This window comes from Pyrus communis, chromosome 7 (genome assembly GCF_963583255.1).
Source record: "Pyrus communis chromosome 7, drPyrComm1.1, whole genome shotgun sequence".
In the NCBI taxonomy this organism is placed as follows: domain Eukaryota; kingdom Viridiplantae; phylum Streptophyta; class Magnoliopsida; order Rosales; family Rosaceae; genus Pyrus; species Pyrus communis.
The window spans coordinates 16,754,330-16,774,771 of record NC_084809.1 but is presented as its reverse complement, the minus strand read 5'-3'; the positions used below and the strand labels follow the sequence as shown (position 1 = coordinate 16,774,771).

Here is a 20,442-nt window from a genome sequence, read left to right as displayed (position 1 = left end):
ACTTAACTGTTTGATTAAGAACTTATTCTTGTGTGTTGATTAAGAGGGCCTGCTTAGTTTGCATGCATGAATTTGATGCTAGAATATAAGGGAGTTTCACCTAATCATTATGAACTTATATTCATAAGTAGTGGAGGTTGCAAGTCACAATCGTGTTAAGTGAATTCCTGGCAGGAGTATCATGTTGTTCATAGTTACGAATGCCTTGTCAATGCTTATGATTTTCACAAAGCTTAATGATCTTTGATTGTATCTCTATTATGTTGCTCATGTAGGGGACTTTTGAAGAATAATTTGGTTGCCGATGCGTATTCCATCCAATTCAATGACTTAAGGAAAATCTAAGTGTTAAGTAGTGAGTGCTATTCACGGTTAATCTGGGGTGTTGAGGTTCATGGTTTATTGGAAAAGCAACTGGAAATCAATTTGTATGCAAGTGTGTCGTGTGTGGAAAAGGATCCTCTAGCTAGCTTATCACCCATAAATTCACCTAATTTCATCCAAAGTTGTTTAAGTCTTTAAATCTATTTGTTTTATTTTAAATTCGTCAAAACCAATCCCCCCCTTTACTTTGTTGTGTCAACTTAGTTAAAATCTGTCTAAACTTGTGTTTTTAAGTGTTTTGAGTCAAAGTTAAGTTAGAATTCGTCCAAATCACCCTTTTGAGTCTAGTTTAGTGTTTTAGAGTTTAAATTGTGTAGATTAGCATCCCTTCTAATCTCTGGCCTAAAACGATCCCTACTTTCGTATACTACAATCATAGGGTTTTAATTTGTGTGCTATCTTATATCACATCACACCCATCGCGGATCTCTCCATGCGTCCTTCACGAATCAACTTCCCATTATCTATGAACGTTCCTTCATTCTTGATGAGATTTGTTCATTTATATTAGGTTTACATTCTAAATAAATTGTGTTCATTTGTCTGATTTACACTATTTTATTTCAATCCCTATGTTTTTCATATCTTATTACTGTCATTATGTTTATTTCGCAGCATATTATAGATTGTTTTGTGGATAGCATGGTGAATGAGAACCTTGGGGCCATATGGCATGCACGTATGGTTCATGCTAACCTTAGTGATTATGGGGCTATGGATGAAAATTGCCTTCAACTAGCTAAGTATACAGCATTAGCAGTTGATTTTACAAAAACTGGAAAGACTGTTGCCTTACCAACACATCTAAAGCCAAAGATGTACCCTGATTTCATGGGGAAAGAAGAATACCAGATGCATAAGTCAACTAAAATTTTGGGAGAGATGCTTATGATGAAGAAGTGGCAACCTCTTCAGAGCAGAATTATGCTCCCCGGTGACTTCCCATATGATATGGATCTGGAGATTGATGGAGCTGCCGATTTTATAGTTGAGGCATGGGAGAAAAAAGTGCTCTTATGATGGTCAACTGAAGGGTCTAAATGGGGCAATACAAAGTTAAGTGAGAATAAGAGATTGTTACTGGACATGTTTGGTCCATCCCAATAACGTAACGTAACAAACTAATTCGGCATGAAGTAACAAACTAATTCTGCATAAAGTCGCAAAACGATCATGCGGAATCAGTTTATTACATTATACATAATTAGTTTATTACTTCATGCAGAATCAATTTGTTACTTCATGCAAAATCAATTTGTTACTTTATGCAGAATGACTTCGTTACTTTATTGTAAGGGATAAGGGTTTAGGGTTTAGAGTTTAGGGTTTATGCAGAATCATCTTGTTACTTTATTACGTTATACAGGATCAGTTTATTAAATTATACAAAATCAATTTATTACTCCATGCAGAATTACTTTGTTACTTTATGCAGAATCATTGTTACTTTATTGTAATATTAGTTTATTAAGTTATAAACCCAACCTGAAATTGTGAGAAATTGAATCCGAGTGATTGAAAATGAAATTGTCACTTCACTTTTATTTGTCTCAAGAAATAAGGATTAAACTAATTATGACTTGTCATTCATGTTGTCTCAGAAACTAGTGAACCTGAAGCAACTCTAAACCAATTTGACGGTCTTGAATCCAATCCGATAAGTGCTCTATCAATTGATTTCAGTCCATTTATCTATGAATTCGACTTATTTTGTATTTTTAGTACAATTAATATCAATTTCAATTCAATATTCACTACATGTATTACTTACTGTCTATACTTTCTTTGTGAATAATTTGTATTGAAAATAATTCCTTTTATTTTAAATGCTTAATCACAAACGAAAAAAATTAAAAGGAAATAAAACTAATGCAATAATGCATCAATTAAATACTTCAAAAATTATACATGGTAGATCCAAAACTTTAAGGTCGGGGTCCCAATGTAAAAGGTCCGAAAATAATATTACAAGATACAAAGGAAATCCAAGGCTTAAAGAAAATCAAGTATCCCATCCTCTGACGATGTACTATCATCGGAACCAGAGTCATTTGCAGCGAATCTTTGAACTTGTTCTTACATAATAGGTATAGGACTCAATATTTCTTTTCTAGTGATGCAAGTTCCAAACTCATGTTGGCTGTTTTTTACTCTAATGTTTTGATTTCTGATGAGTATTTAAGGAAATTTTGTCCGTTCTGTTAAGTACTTCAAAAAATGAAACAAAGCATGATGCATGCATAAAGGGAAACGTTTATTCAAGAAGGCTTTAGTATTTGTCTTGTAAGTTGTGTTTTAATTAGGTGGATGTGTGGAATGTCTTTAAGAATAAAGGGTCTATTCAAGAAAAAACAACCATTTTTAGTGGCATGCCTTAAACGACCATTTTTACAAGACAGCTTAAGGGCCTACACAAGGCTTGACTAAGGCACCTTCAAATTAACAAGAGTTCATCACTCACTTTCAGCAGAAATTTTGTGTGGATCATGCATCCAACAAAAACCACACTTGATCGTGTGCATCTTTCCAAATTCGAATTTCTGGCTATTCAGAAAATAGTTTAAACTTAACAAAGGCATGATTAACGGCTTAATTAAGTTTAAGGGGGCAGGTTAAGTTTTGGGCCTTATACGGACAATACATGACCCAAAATCTTGTCGAAGATACCGAACCCACATATTTTCTCTTGATTGCTGGGAGCATTAAATGCAAAAGTACTTTGCATTTTGAAGGGAAAGTAATCCCACAATAATAATAAATAAATAAAACAAATATTTGGGCCTGGGTCCAAGATTGGAGTTGTTTTAATATAGTTAAAACGTGTAACATTCAGTCGACAAGGCATAGAAAATATGAAATTAATATTACCAGAAAATGATTTTGAATTAGACGAACAATATGAAACAGAGGAAAATAATATATTTATTAGCAAAAGCAAATTTCGCAAGACAAAATTAAAGTTAGGAGTAATACAAAGGAGTAGTAGTCCACATAGATATGCAGCCTTTATGGTAAGAAATAGAGTAGATATTTTACGAGATAAAGCAAGAATGGTAATAAATTACCAAAGACTAAATGATAACACTTGGTTGGACGGATATAAGATTCCTACAAAAGAAATACTAATAAATAGAATCTAAGATAAAAAGATATTTAGTAAATTCGATATTAAATCGGGATTTTAGAAAATTAAATTAGATAAAGAAAGTATTCCATGGACAGCCTTTAGCTGTAGCGAAGGACACTTTGAATGGTTAGTCTTACCTTTTGGATTAAAAAATGCTCCTTCGATTTTTCAAAGAAAAATGGACAATATTTTTAATATAAAAAGTTAACTAGTCTAGATTATGAAATATTAGGAGTAACAAATGCAGTAAATAAATTTAAGATCTATTTATCTAAACCCTTCACAATTTCTACTCATTAAAGTTCCTGACTTTTGTTAGGGTTTTATTTCTTCATAAATTTTATTTCTACATGCAATATATACTAATAAGAGTTGAGTTTTTAGTAAGTGTCTTATGAACTATTAGTCATCAAGTCGAAGTTGAACTGTTGGACGAATAATACTAGTTTTGATTGAAGAAATTGGATTAAAAGTGTTTTTTTGTGAGTTCACGGCATCATATATTTAGCAATGGATATCGGGTCAAATTTATGGAGGAACGAAATCAAGATTGTGGTATTGGTTATCTAGTTCTTGATGCATTACACAAAATTTTGCCAACAACTACGTTTATTATTCCTGTAAAGCAGTTGTGAGAGCTTTCACCTTGTCATACTTTAAAGGAATAATAAACGTAATTGTCAAATAATATTTTGTCCCATGCATATGAAAAGAACTATATAATCAATACAATAATCTTGATTTGATTCTTCCGTAATTCTGACACGTTATCCGTTGCTAAATATATAAGGCCGTAAACTAACAAAAAAAGCACGCTTTTAAATCTAATTTCTGCAAGCAAAACCAATATTATGAATTCAACAACTTAACTTCAACTTGATGACCAATAAGGCTTTAAGACACTTGTTAATAACTGCACTCTTATTACAAATGTAAGTAAACAACTCAAAGACCTTCGTCTTTTATTTTTTATTTTTTATTTTTATTTTTTATGGTTTGACAAACTATTTCTATTTAAATGGTATATAGTGACAAGAAGTATGCAAACATTATCTTGTCGTATTTAAGTATTTTTTATTTGCAAATGAAGAAGAATATCATTAGACCATAATACTAAGTGAAGTAAATAATAAAGTTAAACATTGTGAATTAGAAAACTAGATTATTTTGGAATAATCCTGAGATGTCGTTTTGATTTGTTTGGACCCAAGTGAAGTGAATTTGTTTGGCCCTAAAACGCAGCGTTTGGCACTTGTTGAGTTCGGTTCGGTTGTTGTAGCCACGCAATCTCATATTCTCATCCACTCCCAGTCCAACACTTCGCTCACTTTGGAGTCCTCACTTCCGCGCCATCCATACCCTCTCTCTCTCTCTGCTTCTCTTGTGCGCCCCACACCGCCGCCGTCCACCACTGCTCCGCCACAATTCTCTCTGTAATCTCTCTCTCTCGCGCGCTCTCTCTCTCTCTGTCTCCGTCGTTAGGGTTTCAATAATTTCGTTTCCCAAATTTACTTAATTTTACTTATTTTCTGATATTTTGTTAGCTTTGTGTGCTCCATTGCTAGGGTTCTTTGAGCACTGGGTTAGCGGTTCGCATCGCATATCAGGTAATTTCAATTTTTCTCCTTTTCGTCCCCCTCAGGTTCGATGCTCTGCTCTGTGTTAATTTGTCATTGGAATTGTAAATATTTTTTTCTTACCTACCAATTGAGATACTTGAGTTTGGTGCCATTTTCTTCAATTTTCAAGCTTTTCTTAGCTTCTGCAATTCAATCAGACTATCCATGTCTACATGTTTTACTTCTGAATTATTTGTTTCGAACTATTCGCGTTTATATTAGTATAACCTTTGGAACCTTTGAAGTCAATGCATTTGAGTCAATCCATTAGTATAACCTTTGCCACGAAAATCAAGAAAATAAAAACAAAAACAAAAACGTCTTCTTAAGATAAAGGGGGCGCATTTGAGTTCATTTTTGTAAGTTAATGAAACCCGATGATGACACGGAGCTTTGTGCTTATGTGTTGGAGAGAGAAAGTTTAGAGACTCACTAAGAAGGTAAATGGCTAATTGAAGATTGCATGTACAAAACTTTGGGGTTTATGGCAAGGAAATGGGTATTCTTTCAATAGTAATTTTTGGAGTGGCGTTATTGCCATTCAAACAATTTTTCACGGCCCAACTTAAAAAAAGAAGAATTAATTACATTTTTACATCGATATGGAATTGCTTAACGCATATCCACCGTGGCCACGCCTGTTACTTTAAATTGTTTAATGCCTTTATGCCAGAAGAGTTTTGCCACATTGCAACATTAACTGTATAATTCTAATTATTGGATTTGGTACTTATTATTGCTGCTTAAAATAAAAGAAATCACATCACAAGCTTATGTGCGTGTGATGATTACTTCTCTAAATGGTAGCGCCAAGAAGAACATGTGCCCACCGTTTTTAGAATCCATTAGAGAAGAAAGATTAGCTAATGGTGGGAGAGAGAGAAAGTGTGACCTTCCCCTGATGGAATCGCGTCCATGGCCGCTGTCATTCTGAGTAAACATTGGGATTGTGGTCGGGGGGAAGAATACGAAGGGAAAATTTGAGGAATATCAAGTGGTGAGATGAGTTGGTTAGAATCTTTTAATATTTGAACAAGGCTGAGTATGGTGGTGGGTGGTGAAATAGGATTGGAGGATGTCAATAGTGCTACTCCAAATTTTGAAGTTTTAAGAATTTTATCACATAGTGAAAAAAAGTTAAAATGGATACTGAGAATGGGAGACAGAAAGGAGCTGGCAACCTAATAAATGTGAATCATCGTGCAAGGTGGGGGAAAATGCGCTATTAATAAAATGGAAGGTTTAAATTAGAAGGAGGTTTACAATTTTTTTTTTTTTAATAGTAGTATAATAATAACTAATGACGCTTCAATACTTGTAATAAACTAAAAGGATGAGATTAGAGGGGAAGAATGTTGAGAGAAAGAAGAGGTTTTGTATGTCTGGGCCTTTGCTAGGTTGACTAGTCCTCCTTCGGCTCTTCTCTCTCCATTTGTGTTGTGGCCATTTTGTCCTTTATTGTTTTTCACACCTTCTCTGAATAGTCACTTACTGAACTATTTCATTCAATAAGAGTTGGCTCCAAGTATGTTTTGGTTGAAATTCAAAAATTTCTGATATAGTGTGTTTGCTTCTGCTCAGTGCTCACAGAAAGTTCACTGAATGGCAATTATTCCTTGTGGAAGTACATGGGTTGCTCAATGGGGCATTCGTCCCCAGACCAAGCTAAGGCCCTATGCCATAAACAAAGTCCTCACATCTCAATGTTGGTAGGTTCTTATTTTTATTTTTATTTTATTTAAGAGCCTTAGGAATGCCATTGACTCCATTTATAAGTTCTGATTATATTCCTATCAATTTTGACTATTATTTTGAATGAAAAACTATAACCTGTTGTCATTTCTTCTATGTATGCTATATCTGTTCCTCTCATTTTGTTTTGGTTTCTATTTCTAAATTAAAGTACATCTGCTTAACAAGCTACCAGCATCTTTTAGATTGTTTTTACAGTATTATTTGAAGTATCATTTTGAATGTTTTTACAGTATTATTTGAAGTATCATTTTGAATGCAGTGTTTCAAACAAAATAGGCTATTTGGGGGCACCGAATTCAAGCTTGTTCTCTCGGGATTCCTTGAATGCTCTATTCTGTGCAGGCCCATCTCAAACTTCACATCGCAGCAGGGGAACAAGATTTATAGTTAGAGCAGATTCTGTGAGTATAACAAACATTGGTCGGACTTTTTCTTCCATGAATTAAGAGGTCTAATGAATGAATACTCATTAACTGTTTCATGCATTCTTACATCCAGGACTTTTATTCTGTTCTCGGGGTGTCAAGAAATGCGAGTAAATCAGAAATTAAAAGCGGTATCTACACTTGTATTTTCTTTCTTCTTTTTTCCTTGTAAACTATTGTATGTGTATTGTTTCTGTTTGTTTTATGTGCTTTTCTCATCATTTTTATGGATTTGAGATTCAAAAAACCTAAACTCTATATCTATTTATAGAGCTAATTGCTTGCATATTATGATATCCAGTTCTTACTTCTCCCTTAGCCTGGCATGTTTATCTCATTTTTCCCCCACATGTATGTATGGGTAAAAGTGCACGAAGGAATATATTGCATGTGTGCAGTCTAACTAGTTGAATGAATAATACTCTTTGTTCTTAGTATGGATGGAGGACCCCCAAATCCTGGACTTGTAAAGCTGGGAAATATAATAGGAACACCTCTACTGTATGAGGACTGTTTTCTATTGTGATGATCTGCGTCACTTCTTCGACCAAGAAGAAACGCATAATTTTTTCCTTTTGGGGTGAAGAAGTAAGGAATAGGCAGCTATTTGAAGTAGTTGGAGAATGAGTTTTCTCATTCATAGGAATCTTTGACCCAATTTAACTTGGTTGTAAGCTTTATTTTTTATGATATGTGACATTCTCCACCCTCTTGAGATGAGGTTTTTAAAAATTACAATGACATCTTCTAGATATTCCATGTGTTCTAAAGTTTTTTTGGGGATTTCATATTATCTTTACGATTGGATGGCTGTAATTAACATACATTACAAAGTAAGCCTTCATATTGGAACCTAATATGTGAAATGCTTTGGTATTTGTACAAGTCAGAAAATAAAATTTAGCTTCTATCATTCTTTGGATACATAAAGCATCTATTGTGATGTTTGTGTGCTTGAAAGATCGAATAACTTATAATTAGTGGCTTCAAGCGTTGAATAAATCATGGTTTGTGGTTTTTGGGGTTTTCTTGTGTTATTTTTTTTCTTCTTCTGGATTATCGTCATCTAATTTTTCTTCTGCATATGTCTCACTTTTCAGCTTATCGGAAGCTTGCAAGAAGTTATCATCCAGATGTAAACAAGTGAGTCAGTTGTGCCAGCTAATTTTTGACTAGTAGTGCTTACCCTTTGTTTTTTCTCCTCTCCCTTAATGTTACTATCTACCCGTTATTCTCTGTATTTGGTCCTATAAAAAGAGGGTTATCTCAGTTCATTATGTTGCAATTAAATGTTAAGAACATACGACGGATCCCTACGTGCTCAGTTTCCATTAGAGTTTTGGACATGTAATATAGTGCTGGATAGTATGTACACACTTAGTAGTCAGCCCGTAGAATTTTAGGACAGAATGCTTGAAGGTTCATGGTTACTTTATTCTTTTATATGCAGAAGAATATTCTCCCAAGACCTTCGCTATATTCATATCCTTTGTCAATAGTAGAGATCTTTTAAGTGTTCTTTTTTTCCTTTTTCCCTATTCAAGTCAGTTTAAAGGTTTGTGATGATGATGATGGGCTAGAAATGATGAGAGGCACATTCTAATACTAGTTTGTTTCATCTTTAGAATTTGGGATCTGTGCTGATGCGGTAAAGCTAAAGCTGCTAGAGATGTCATATGTTTTTGGGATTTAGCAACTTGTGATTTAAGTCTTAGGCTTGCGAAGAAAATGCATTAGGGGTTCGGTAGAGCAGATTAAAGTTCAAGTGAATATTTGTAAAGTGGGAAAACAAGTGTGGATGTGAAAAGGGCAGCTTGTGAGAAATCACTTGCTGTCTATTTTCTTGGGGCTATGTGGCTGTTTTAAAATTGGTGGACCAGAATCTGGCCAAAATTCCTCTGCTCCTCATCTCACCACCCATGCTGAATGACTGGGAGAGAATTTAGTTTAGTGAGTTTTCTTGGCTTGTTTTGTAATATTTTATTTATTCCTGAAAAGGGGTTCGGTAAGAGGAACCTTAAATTTAAGGACACAAAACATGATTGAAGCATTGAGGTTGGGCTGAGTTTTACATCTCTAGCTCAGGATGCACAGCTATAAATTTTGTTTTTTTTTTTTTCCCCTAAAATGGTGGAAGCTATTCCGTCTGAACAAAATGTCCACGTTTATAGATCTACCTCAGGATTCAGGACAAGTAATCTAATTGGGCAGTACATGTGAATCTTTTTGCAAACACTCTGTCATAGAAATGATGGAGATATAATCATGTCCGGATTTTTGAAAGTTGATGTGTTGGCCCACCTCATCTCTATGTCGAGACATGTAATCATGTCTGGATATATGAGGTTTGATATCCTACCTATGTATATCTGTTTGGCAAGGCGAAAACTGTTCAATTTAGTTTATCAATCTATGTGGTATGTGTTCTCTGTTTTCATTTTGTGGGAACTGTATGTTCTTTGTTGCAGAGAACCAGGGGCAGAAACAAAATTCAAGGAAATCAGTAATGCATATGAGGTAAAAGCATGGCTTTGAAGGGTATCATTGACCTGGTGGCCACTATTATAGTAGTTATATTAAATTTATTAATCTTCGCAGGTCTTGTCTGATGACGAAAAACGATCGCTATATGACAAGTATGGAGAGGCTGGAATTAAAGGTGCTGGTATGGGTACTGGGGTAAGTACCTTTCAAACTGATGATGGGGAATATTATCTCTTCATTTGCATCTCTACTTTCTTACAGTGGGACGATGAACTGTGATGTTTCAGGATTTCAGCAATCCGTTTGATCTGTTCGAGTCCCTATTTGAGGGCATGGGCGGTATGGGTGGGATGGGCGGAACGGGGGGCAGGGGTTCTAGGAGTCGAGCGGTTGATGGCCAGGATGAATATTATAATCTTGTCTTGAACTTCAAGGAAGCAGTTTTTGGGGTTGAAAAGGAGATTGAAATTAGCCGGTTGGAGAGCTGCGGGACTTGCAATGGTTCTGGTGCTAAACCAGGCACCAAGGCATCCAGATGCAGCACATGTGGTGGGCAAGGTCAGGTTGTTCAATCAGCAAGGACTCCGTTAGGTGTCTTCCAACAGGTCATGACGTGCTCATCATGCGGTGGGACTGGGGAAACATCCATCCCTTGTAACACTTGCTCTGGGGATGGTCGGGTGAGGAGGACAAAGCGGATCAGTCTGAAAGTTCCAGCTGGTGTGGACTCTGGGAGCCGTTTAAGAGTCCGAAATGAAGGTAATGCTGGAAGACGGGGCGGGTCTCCTGGTGACCTATTTGTTATTATAGATGTCATCTCAGACCCAATCCTCAAACGTGATGATACCAACATATTGTACTCCTGCAAGGTATCTTATATAGATGCAATTTTGGGAACTACAATTAAGGTTCCAACAGTGGACGGGATGGTTGATTTGAAGATTCCAGCTGGCACCCAACCGAACACGACCCTTGTGATGGCTAAGAAAGGCGTTCCCCTCTTAAACAAAAGCAACATGAGAGGTGACCAGCTCGTCCGCGTGCAGGTCGAAATCCCAAAGAGATTGAGCACCGATGAGAAAAAGCTTGTCGAAGAACTTGCGAGTCTAAGCAAGGGCAAGGCTGCAAGCCGGAGGTAGTTTCTTTTGTGGCCCTTTGTTTCATCGATACAGAACTGGCCCCGGAGGTAGTTTCTTTTGTGGTTCTTTATTCCATCGATACAGAACTGGCCCCGTCAGTTCGTTTATATTCTTCCTTGATGCGCATTGTGGACCGCAGCAATTTTGATTTAGTTTTGTGAGGGGATCATATCTGTAGTCGTAGGTAGGACACTAGTTTGTTTTCTCATACCATGTATTTTCAACCTAATGCTTATTTATTCTTTGGGATTAAACATAAATTATATGATGTTACAAGGAATGTTTTCTTCATAATAGTTTAAGATGCAACGAGTGTTATATATATAGGCCTTTTATCGAAAGTGTTCCCCATTTTTGGGTAAAAATGGGGACTAGTTGTAGGGTTCATTCTACGTCAAATTTCAATGCAATGATCCAAACTGTTTATTTTGCAAGTCTCAATTAATAGATCATTCTTGCAAAAATTTCATTTTATCCGAAAACATTTGTCTATTCAATTATCATAATGAAATTTCATTGTTTCTTATAAAGCACAGTGTTAGTTAATTTATTTGAACTCAAGTAGGTGTTTCAAATATTTTCGATTTGACTGATATTTTGCAAGGATGATCTATATGATGTCCAACTTGAAAAATAGATGGTTTAAATCGTTGAAATTCGATATAGTGTGAGCCCCACAACTAAATCAATTAATTTATAACAGGTTCTTCAAAATTAAATCAGTTAAATTCTGGACAGCCGCAACACTACATTCATTCAATCCGACAATCGAACCCTACTTTCAGGTAAACACAAATTCTATTATCCTGGTGACGTAAACAGGAAATAATAAGCAGAAACGGTAGCTTTTTTAAAAACACAGGCAACACTAAATAGAAAGGGTAATACAAATAATATTAAAGGATGTGCTAATTACAGTACAAAATCTGCTTCCTCAAAGACCAGATCGAAAAGCCTCGACATACAAATACCGACTATTTTAACTGCTACCGGAAAAAAAGAGAAGGAAGGGAAAAACAGGGATGACTGCATTGGGAAGCACAAGACACCAGTAAAACTTTCAAGAGAAGAGATGGACCGACCAAAACCAAATCAGAATTTGCGACCGGCCGCACCAGAATCCCGCATCTCCCATGATGGTCTACTCTCTTTCGCAATATCACTCTTGATTGCTCGTTCTATCGGCTTAATGACACAGAAATACTATTCACATTAAAAGACAAATGAATATAGATATTAGTCCCTGCATCAATGGAGAAAAGATAAGCACTCCAGGTATTAAAACGGAAGCTCACCTGGATCGCTAAAAAGAGAGGGATTAACAACTTCCCCTTATCATTGGGGTTCGGTCCCTCGATCAATTTCTTGTCGACATGAATAGACTTGCTTCCGTTCAAGATAACTTCCGTCATTGTTTGGACTAAATGAGATATCCAAGCAGTTCCATTTGGAAGAACCTGTTACCGAACAACAGCCAACCAAACAAAGATGGAATGATACACAACTGTATTTCAGGAAGAACAACTGTAAGCCTGAGTCATGACATGAGGAAAATAACTAACCTTTTCGTCATTTTCATTCTTGTTACATCTCCCACTGTTCTCAACCAAAACAACAGGAATAGTCGAAGCCTAGAGAGAATACAGTAACACTTTCAGAAATATGAAAGGCTTTGCAAGCACACAAGGCCTTCCTGGAAAAGTAAATCAAAATGAAAGAACGAATTTGTTTCCGCCATTCACCATTACTTGTAAGACGGATTAACATAACTTGAAACCTTTATCTTCTATTTTAAAAGTAAAGGAAAAGAGAAACACGAGATTGAGCAAAGCGTGTATAAATATCTTACCCCATAGAAAAAGTATGACACCCAAACATAACTCCTGTTATGATATTCTACTTCATAAATCTTCCTGTTCCTTCTAAATCATTAGAAATTATAATTACCACTGCTTAGACTTCAATTCACTTCTGAACATCAAGTGAAATTTGAAGTCCAGACTCCTAGCATGATAACATAAACCTCATAGCTATTAGTGTCTTCACATACAAAGTCAAATTTGACGTGTATTTATTTGAAGGTTTAGTATAAATTAAGACGCATTAATGAACTCAATAGTTACACATTGGGGTCCCATCATGCCACCACTTAATTGCAAGTGGTATGCAGCAACTCAGCAACCAATCCTACACCTGGTAGAATACTCTAGTTTACATATGTATCGCCCCCATCCCCTCAACTTCACATTGATGTATTGTTGGTACATACCATAACAAACAAAATAATTGTCACTTTAGAAATATAAAACAAAGGATGGATTGAAAACTTAAGTCATACATCAAATTCATCAAAAGCACAAGAAACTCATGGAACCCAGTAAAGGTAAGCAACAACAACAACAACAAAGCATTTTCCCACTAAGTGGGGTCGGCTATATGAATCCTAGAACGCCATTGCGCTCGGTTCTGTGTCATGTCCTCCATTAGTTCCAAGTACTCTTTTCTTAGAGTCTCTTCCAAAGCTTTCCTAGGTCTTCCTCTACCCCTTCGGCCCTCGACCTCTGTCCCGTAGTTGCATCTTCTAACCAGAGCGTCAGTAGGCCTTCTTTGCACATGTCCAAACCACCGTAACCGATTTTCTCTCATCTTTCCTTAAATTTCGGCTACACCTACTTTACCTCGGATATCATCATTCCTAATCTTATCCTTTCTCGTGTGCCCACACATCCAACGAAGCATCCTCATCTCCACTACACCCATTTTATGTACGTGTTGATGCTTCACCGCCCAACATTTCGTGCCATACAATATCGCTGGCCTTATTGCCATCCTATAAAATTTTCCCTTGAGCTTCAGTGGCATACGGTGCACTCTTCCACTTCATCCATCCAGCTTGTATTCTATGGTTGAGGTCTCCATCTAATTCTCTGTTCTTTTGCAAGATAGATCCTAGGTAGCAAAAGCGGTTGCTCTTTGGTACTTCCTGATCTTCGATCCTCACCCCTAACTCATTTTGGCCTCCATTTGCACTGAACTTGCACTCCATATATTCTGTCTTTGATCGGCTTAGGCGAAGACCTTTAAATTCCAACACTTCTCTCCAAAGGTTAAGCTTCGCATTTACCCCTTCTTGAGTTTCATCTATTAACACTATATCGTCTACGAAAAGGATACACCAAGGAATATCATCTTGAATGTGTCCCGTTAACTCATCCATTACCAATGCAAAAAGGTAAGGACTTCAGGATGAGCCTTGATGTAACCCTGCAGTTATGGGGAAGACTACATTTTTTTTTTCTTTTATAAAGGACAAATATGAACATATACATAATTCACAAGACACTACTACAATATTTCGTGTCCCAATTTAATCCCATAAAATTACCCTTCTGTCTAGGCATCAAGCTCCGACATAAAAAACCTATGTAAACATGACCATATACATAATTCAGAACAACTATTTTGAAGATTTTGGGGTGAGCTAGAACCTCCTTATGAAATAGTCATGCATATCATTCAACACGGTCAGACACAAAATCTATCATATTCATCTAATTTCCAGGTCTTAAGCATGGAAACTACTTGCACTACTTAAGTACTAGCCCACACATCACAACCACACCACCCCCCCCCCCCCCCCCCCCCCCCCCAAAACAAAAAAGCACAAGTAACAAAGGCATGTCCTGCAAAGGTTTAAGCGTCCTTGTCGCATAAACCAGAATGTTGAGTATTTCTCTTCCCTATTTGAAGCTCATGCATTACCAAAAAGAAAAATCTACCCTTCACACAGTTCACATACTTTCAGATTAATAGTCTAACAGGACATTAAAAGTTCCTGCCTTATGCCTTCAACGAAATAACCATAATGCCAATTACATCCAAAAAAAAAAAAAAGGAGGAAGATATGGAACTTAAAACACGGCCTAAACTTGGGAGGAAGAGATTGCTCACCTGTGCATCCTGTTTTTTCAATCCAGCACCAAGACGGACAATTTTTAGAAGAGCCTCAGATCTTTTGGAGACAAAGTCATCATAAGCATAACCATCTGGTGGTGAGAGCTGAGCATGTGTTAGAACAACCAAAGCCCTATTCCATATTCCCTTACCGAAACTATCTGTTATGGCTTTGACAACCTCCTTATCCAGGTTGTCCACCCTATAAGCATCCAATCGATCCACATAGAGTAGAACGTCTACGGTCTTATTCAAAAGGAAACTGCTCAAGAATACCACCAATAGAACTTATAGTCAATTAGTATTATCAAAAAAATTCTTGAACAAGAGCCCGCAGTGCATTTCCACAAGAGACTGAAAAGATTTTAAAAAACATAAAGCATGAGCTAACCTTTTAATATTATTAAGAGCCATGTCACTAACATATCCTCCTTCTATGAGCCCAGGGGTGTCAATGATGTTTAATGTAAACCCTGCCCTTGAACGTGAAAACATCAAAGGTCTCGTTCCTTCAGACTAGATAGAAACAACAAACAAAAAGCCAAAGAGTATTTACAAAGGCAAACAAAAGAATCAACTGAATCCAGACTAAAACAAAAGCAAGACAAAAAAAAACCTGAAAAGGACTGATGGGAACAGCCCTTTCACCAAGGAGCGAATTGACAGTGGATGATTTTCCAACCCCGCCTTTCCCCATCACTAGAACAGTCAAACTGTTCACATTCTATACATGCACCGCACAAGAGTAAAGAAAGTTAAAATTTAATTACACAAATAGAAAAATGATAAATTGAATTTGAGTAATAAACTAAAATAGCAAGGAAATTGAACCTCTTGCTTGAGTTTTCCCAGCAATTCAAGCAACTTAGTCTGAGTGGCGGGTGCGAAGCTATTTATTCCAGTCCATTCTCTAATCATCTGGGATGCCATGGCTCAATCTCCGTTCTAGCGCTGAAAACAAAACATGGAAATAAAACTAAAAACTATAGTAATGTTTTCTTTTTGGGTAATGAAGGGTCCATTTGATAACAGTTTTGTTTTTGGTTTTTAGTTTTCGTACGAAGTAGTTTCCTTTTTCAAGTTTTTGTTTCATATATTCTCCTTCATTCCTCCCACCACCCTTATTCAACCATCCTTACTCCCACACATTTCCCTTATATCTCTGGCCAAAATAAAACCAATCTGACAACGAACGGGCCTCAAGTATCTGAGGTGTCAGAAATCAAGTATTTTGAAGCGCATCTTAATACAGAATAGTAGACTAACCGACCCTTCAAAATTTGTTTTCAATAAATGGGAAGACAAAGCACTGAGCTTTAAATCTTCCTCAGCGCTTCGATAAAAACCACCCAAGACCCAATGGAATTAGTAAATGAACGACCTTTACCTTATCCCCTAATTTGATTTTACTTGACAACCCCAAACAACAATCTGTTGGCTTCGTCTAATCCCTGAATTCAAATTAACAAAGGAATTTCACTAGCTGTAAATTTGAAAGCAATGCTATACAATTTGCAGTAAATTGCTGCAACTCTAAGTGATATAATCTACACCACGCATACAAATTCTTAGCTAGCAGGCAACATTCGCTTGGCAGTAACCAGATAAATTAACTTCAAAGTGTATGAACTGAATGGTGATAAGTTTTTCTATAGAGCATTAAAAATCGTAGAACGTTCCTTGCCAAACCCACATGGACTAAATTCAGATAAACCCTTTGAAGCACCAAACCCACAGACAATTTACACAAAACCCCATATATCAGAATTGAACATGGTGTCTGTGGTGATGAATTTTACTATTTTAGGGCTGAAAATGAAGCAAAGAATTGAAATTTAAAGAGAAATACCTCTGAGAGATAGAGACTTACTTACCCTTTTGACTGTGGTATTAAGACGTGGGAGGCACAGATGGAGGAACCAGAGGGAGGGAGGGAAGGAGAGAGAGAGGCGGGTATGGTGAGGATAAGTATGGTACTTTTGTTGCAATCTCAAATCCCGGATAAAACAAAATTGGTCTCGTTTCCTTTATTTTATTGTCGTTCGCTCGGCTTAATTGTTTCATTATTTTCTTTTTCAAGGGTCGTGCGTCGGTGAAATTAATGAACTATTCATGTGCAAACGATATTATTTATTCTATGCGCATCGATTTTTGTATTTGCAGCTAATGGGATTCTCACTCGAAGTGAGACTGTAATATCTGTCATCTCATTTCTTTTGCATAATAATTTATAAAATTGACACGATATTTAACATTAAACTATGAGGTGCTAGAGATCATTAAAAATCTCATTTTTGAGCGACCTCCATGGCATTTATCTTAATAGAATCAAGAGAGTATTGGTTTGGGTTGCTTTATATGTTTCTAGTCCTGCCATGGAACTGATATATGTTATTATCAAACGATAAGTTGTTGGCATGTCATCAATAATATGTCGATATTATTGTTACGAACAAAACGTATCAACGCAACTTGCTTTAGATGCCTAAGAAAATTGGCAACATAATAATTTTACAAATTTTAATAGCTGAAATGATCAATTTTTAGTATGACGTGAAGATATGATCGTTATATCGTCAAGATATAATTTTAATCGAAATTATATTTCTATTCATTTTAGCCTTTTTTTTTTCTTTTCTATTGTGTTTTTCTCCTTAAATATCTAAACAACATATTAATGATAAAGAATCTAGAAGGGACTTTTAAGAAGCCACTAGTCATGGAAGCTAGTGTGACCAATGCGTCAATATAATACTCACTCTCTATTGAGCAGCTATATTGTCACATCCCGAACCCGGAGTCAGTAATAAAAACTCAAATCCAAATTCGAAACATGAGTTAAAAACTAAATAATTAAAAGGAAATTGAAACAAGTTGGAAAATAAATTCCTCCTATAAAAATAATTCATGATTCTTAAACAAATCAAGAATTCTTTACAACCTACAGTAAATAGATGAGCAAACTTTCTCTACTCCAATCTAATTTGATCTCATCCTGCCTACCCTATGAATGTCTAGCATGTAAACCTACATAACAATAGAGGGATGAGCTTCAACAGCTCAGTAGAGACATAACTTTACCATAGTAAAGCAACAATACTAAATTAAGTGTCATGAATCATATAGCAAAATATCAAATCATTATTGATAACAATGCATGAATGCAGTGCAACCTCTCTTCGACTACCCCTGTTAATTTATATAATAAAACACGCAGACCTGCATGTCTCATACCCTGCATTTTACCACTGCAATGGTAGTTCGAATGTTCTATTATAGAAACTAACCCCCATACGATGTCTCAAGTTCATAAACCCCTTTTGCTAGTCATCTTATCTAATTCATTGATCTCTAACCCAAATCACCACATCGAGAATTTATTCTGCTGATATCCTATTCTAATGTGCACACCGGGCTCCCCTGGAACTGGTTTCACAATAAATAGATTCAACTACACAAAAGATACTTTCTAACTACCCTCATTTCCTGAATTCCAATCTCAACACTGAAGTTCCAACCACATCTCATAACATGAGTGATGCACAAATAATGTCATTTCATCTTTTCCATGTATTACAGTATATTCTCAACAAATAGTATCTCAGCAATAATTGCATAACCAATAACAAGTAAACACTTAACTGAAGTAGTTAGCCAATTAATATCAAACCACATTAATCAACCAAAAAGATCAAGAATATTATAACACTTCATGAAATTTAATAAAATCAATTTCCGTAAAGGTCTGCGTTATTTCACCTACCTTGATTCCAAAACTAAAACAAAGATCCACATCATTATCGAAATAATTAAGCTCCACATACTTGAAGAAGCTTTTTTACCACACCTAATTCCATGTATTTCTTCCACTCTTTTATTTTCTAATCTCACTACACACACACTCACACACATATAGACATATATATCATATATAAAATATATAGATACATGTAAGTACGTATACAAGCATGCGTACATATTTATCATGTCAAAATATCGAGACACGGACACACACACACACACACACACACACGAGCTGCAAAGCATGCATTGCACGCTAGCTCCCTTTGGAAAACAAATGGAGAGGATCTCCTATTTATAGCAATATAAGTCGGTTCCAAGACTTAGTAACTATGTAAATGCATTAAATATAGGGAGTTTTAACAAAAAGGCCGCGGTACTGTTCACTTTAACGGAAAACCATATTTTTACACTAAAAAGTCAAACATGGTACTATTCATTTTACCCTTTATTTTATCCTTATCGTTAAAACTCAAAGTTTTTAAACCATTTTCACTAGTTTTCCTTTAAATATAATATAGATGGATAAAATTTAATAGGACCGGTTCTTCTCTATTGTAATGAGGTGTCAACTGTACAGTAATATAGGGCACATGTCCACAAGGTAACTTCATATTTGACATCTTTTCTCCAAATTTTGCCAGCTCCTACTTGGGGAAACATGAATCACAAATACACTTGTCCAATATATGCAAACTTAAAAGACACCTCCACCTTAATCCTTCCAACTCAAAATAGGGGTGAGCAAACGGGTAGAGGAACCGCGGGTCAGGGCGAGTAATGTAGGTTCGGGGCGGGTACGAGCCGGTTCCAAATATTATAGAAAGTAAACGGGCCGGGCCGGGCCAGGGCGTTATCAACTACGGGGCAGCCGACCTGAGCGCCAACGCCTGATTGTGAACCTGCCAGGCAGCCGATCTGGGTCACCATAGCTTTGGCGAGGTTCAAGATGTTATGTTGGATGGCTTCCGTGCAGACCATGAGGCCGTGGATAAGTCAGACTCCGTTTTCCTACTAGTCAACAATGAGGGCTGGGTGGTTTGATGATGACTCGGCGGTGGCTGGGAGAGAGATTGGTTGTTGTGGTTGTCGAATGGAGGAGTCGACGGGGCAGTTAAGGAGGAGGCGTCGGGGCAGTTAAAGAGGAGTTCAGAGGGAGAAGACCCGAATGAGGATTTGAGACGCTTTGGCTCCCGCGACAGAGAATCGAGGCGGGTTTGGGTGAACACGGCATTTCTAGGGTAAATTTGAAGTAGTAGTAGCTGGAAGAAGAGTGTAAAGGGCAAAGAGGTTGGTAGTGATGACAGAGAAGATCCAGAAAGTATGGTGTTTAATCAGAGCTTCTACTTCTGCTTTTCCATTGTTTTCCTCTACCTTTTTCTAGGTCTTCCTGCTTCTTCCTCTCCAACTTTCATTTCAGGTACTGCCAAATTTAACATCTAAAATTTTATATATGTATTTATATGTTGTATATTGTTGGGTTTTGATTCAAATAAGCTTAGATTCAGCAAAGCTCTGAATTTTTTTATTTATGCATGTGTCGCTGCAGATGGTGTCTTGGCACTTGTTGCAAGCCAAGAAAGGTTATTTCCTTCACACCCTTTTCTAGAGGGTTTTGATTTAATTTGGTGAAAGAATAAAGTTGATTCTAACCCTAGACAATTTCTAGATCTTCTTTGCAGAATCCGTTAAAGCTTCGACGATGTCAAAGATCTGGAAGATGAGCGAGCAAGTCCGAGAGGCAAACCAAACCA

The 20,442-nt window shown here is 36.5% G+C and overlaps 2 protein-coding genes across 5 annotated transcripts; one reads left to right on the top strand and one right to left on the bottom strand.

Annotated features, from left to right (window-relative positions):
* Positions 1-4,810: 4,810 nt before the first annotated feature.
* LOC137738719 (chaperone protein dnaJ A6, chloroplastic-like) lies at positions 4,811-11,253 on the top strand. 2 transcript variants are annotated; one of them, XM_068478191.1, is made up of 9 exons: positions 4,811-4,944; positions 5,077-5,118; positions 6,712-6,839; positions 7,145-7,286; positions 7,384-7,441; positions 8,411-8,453; positions 9,779-9,827; positions 9,909-9,989; positions 10,082-11,253. In XM_068478191.1, exons 3-9 carry the CDS (start codon positions 6,733-6,735, stop codon positions 10,931-10,933), a joined length of 1,332 nt encoding a protein of 443 aa, XP_068334292.1. In that variant the 5' UTR covers positions 4,811-4,944; positions 5,077-5,118; positions 6,712-6,732; the 3' UTR covers positions 10,934-11,253. The 2 variants fall into 2 exon arrangements, with proteins under 2 accessions (XP_068334292.1, XP_068334293.1); XM_068478192.1 differs by having other exon boundaries at positions 4,832-4,944; positions 5,056-5,118.
* Positions 11,254-11,762: 509 nt separating this feature from the next.
* On the bottom strand, positions 11,763-16,865 carry LOC137738720 (translocase of chloroplast 34-like). Of its 3 annotated transcripts, XM_068478194.1 has the most exons (9): positions 16,762-16,845; positions 16,275-16,338; positions 15,719-15,838; positions 15,504-15,611; positions 15,279-15,403; positions 14,885-15,149; positions 12,496-12,564; positions 12,229-12,390; positions 11,763-12,136 (listed from the first exon to the last, which is right to left on the bottom strand). In XM_068478194.1, exons 3-9 carry the CDS (start codon positions 15,815-15,817, stop codon positions 12,026-12,028), a joined length of 939 nt encoding a protein of 312 aa, XP_068334295.1. In that variant the 5' UTR covers positions 15,818-15,838; positions 16,275-16,338; positions 16,762-16,845; the 3' UTR covers positions 11,763-12,025. The 3 variants fall into 3 exon arrangements, with proteins under 3 accessions (XP_068334295.1, XP_068334296.1, XP_068334294.1); XM_068478195.1 differs by lacking the exon at positions 16,275-16,338 and having other exon boundaries at positions 16,758-16,865; XM_068478193.1 differs by lacking the exon at positions 16,275-16,338 and having other exon boundaries at positions 16,762-16,864.
* Positions 16,866-20,442: the final 3,577 nt, after the last annotated feature.

Coding starts and splice junctions, on each gene's coding strand:
- LOC137738720 (XM_068478195.1), bottom strand. CDS start 15,817: ATGGCATCCCAGATGATTAGAGAATGGACTGGAATAAATAGCTTCGCA. Junction 12,565..14,884: donor TGAAAAAACAGGATGCACAG/GTGAGCAATCTC, acceptor TATTCTCTCTAG/GCTTCGACTATTCCTGTTGT. Junction 12,391..12,495: donor AGAATGAAAATGACGAAAAG/GTTAGTTATTTT, acceptor GTTCGGTAACAG/GTTCTTCCAAATGGAACTGC.
- LOC137738719 (XM_068478191.1), top strand. CDS start 6,733: ATGGCAATTATTCCTTGTGGAAGTACATGGGTTGCTCAATGGGGCATT. Junction 7,287..7,383: donor TTATAGTTAGAGCAGATTCT/GTGAGTATAACA, acceptor TCTTACATCCAG/GACTTTTATTCTGTTCTCGG. Junction 9,990..10,081: donor GTGCTGGTATGGGTACTGGG/GTAAGTACCTTT, acceptor GTGATGTTTCAG/GATTTCAGCAATCCGTTTGA.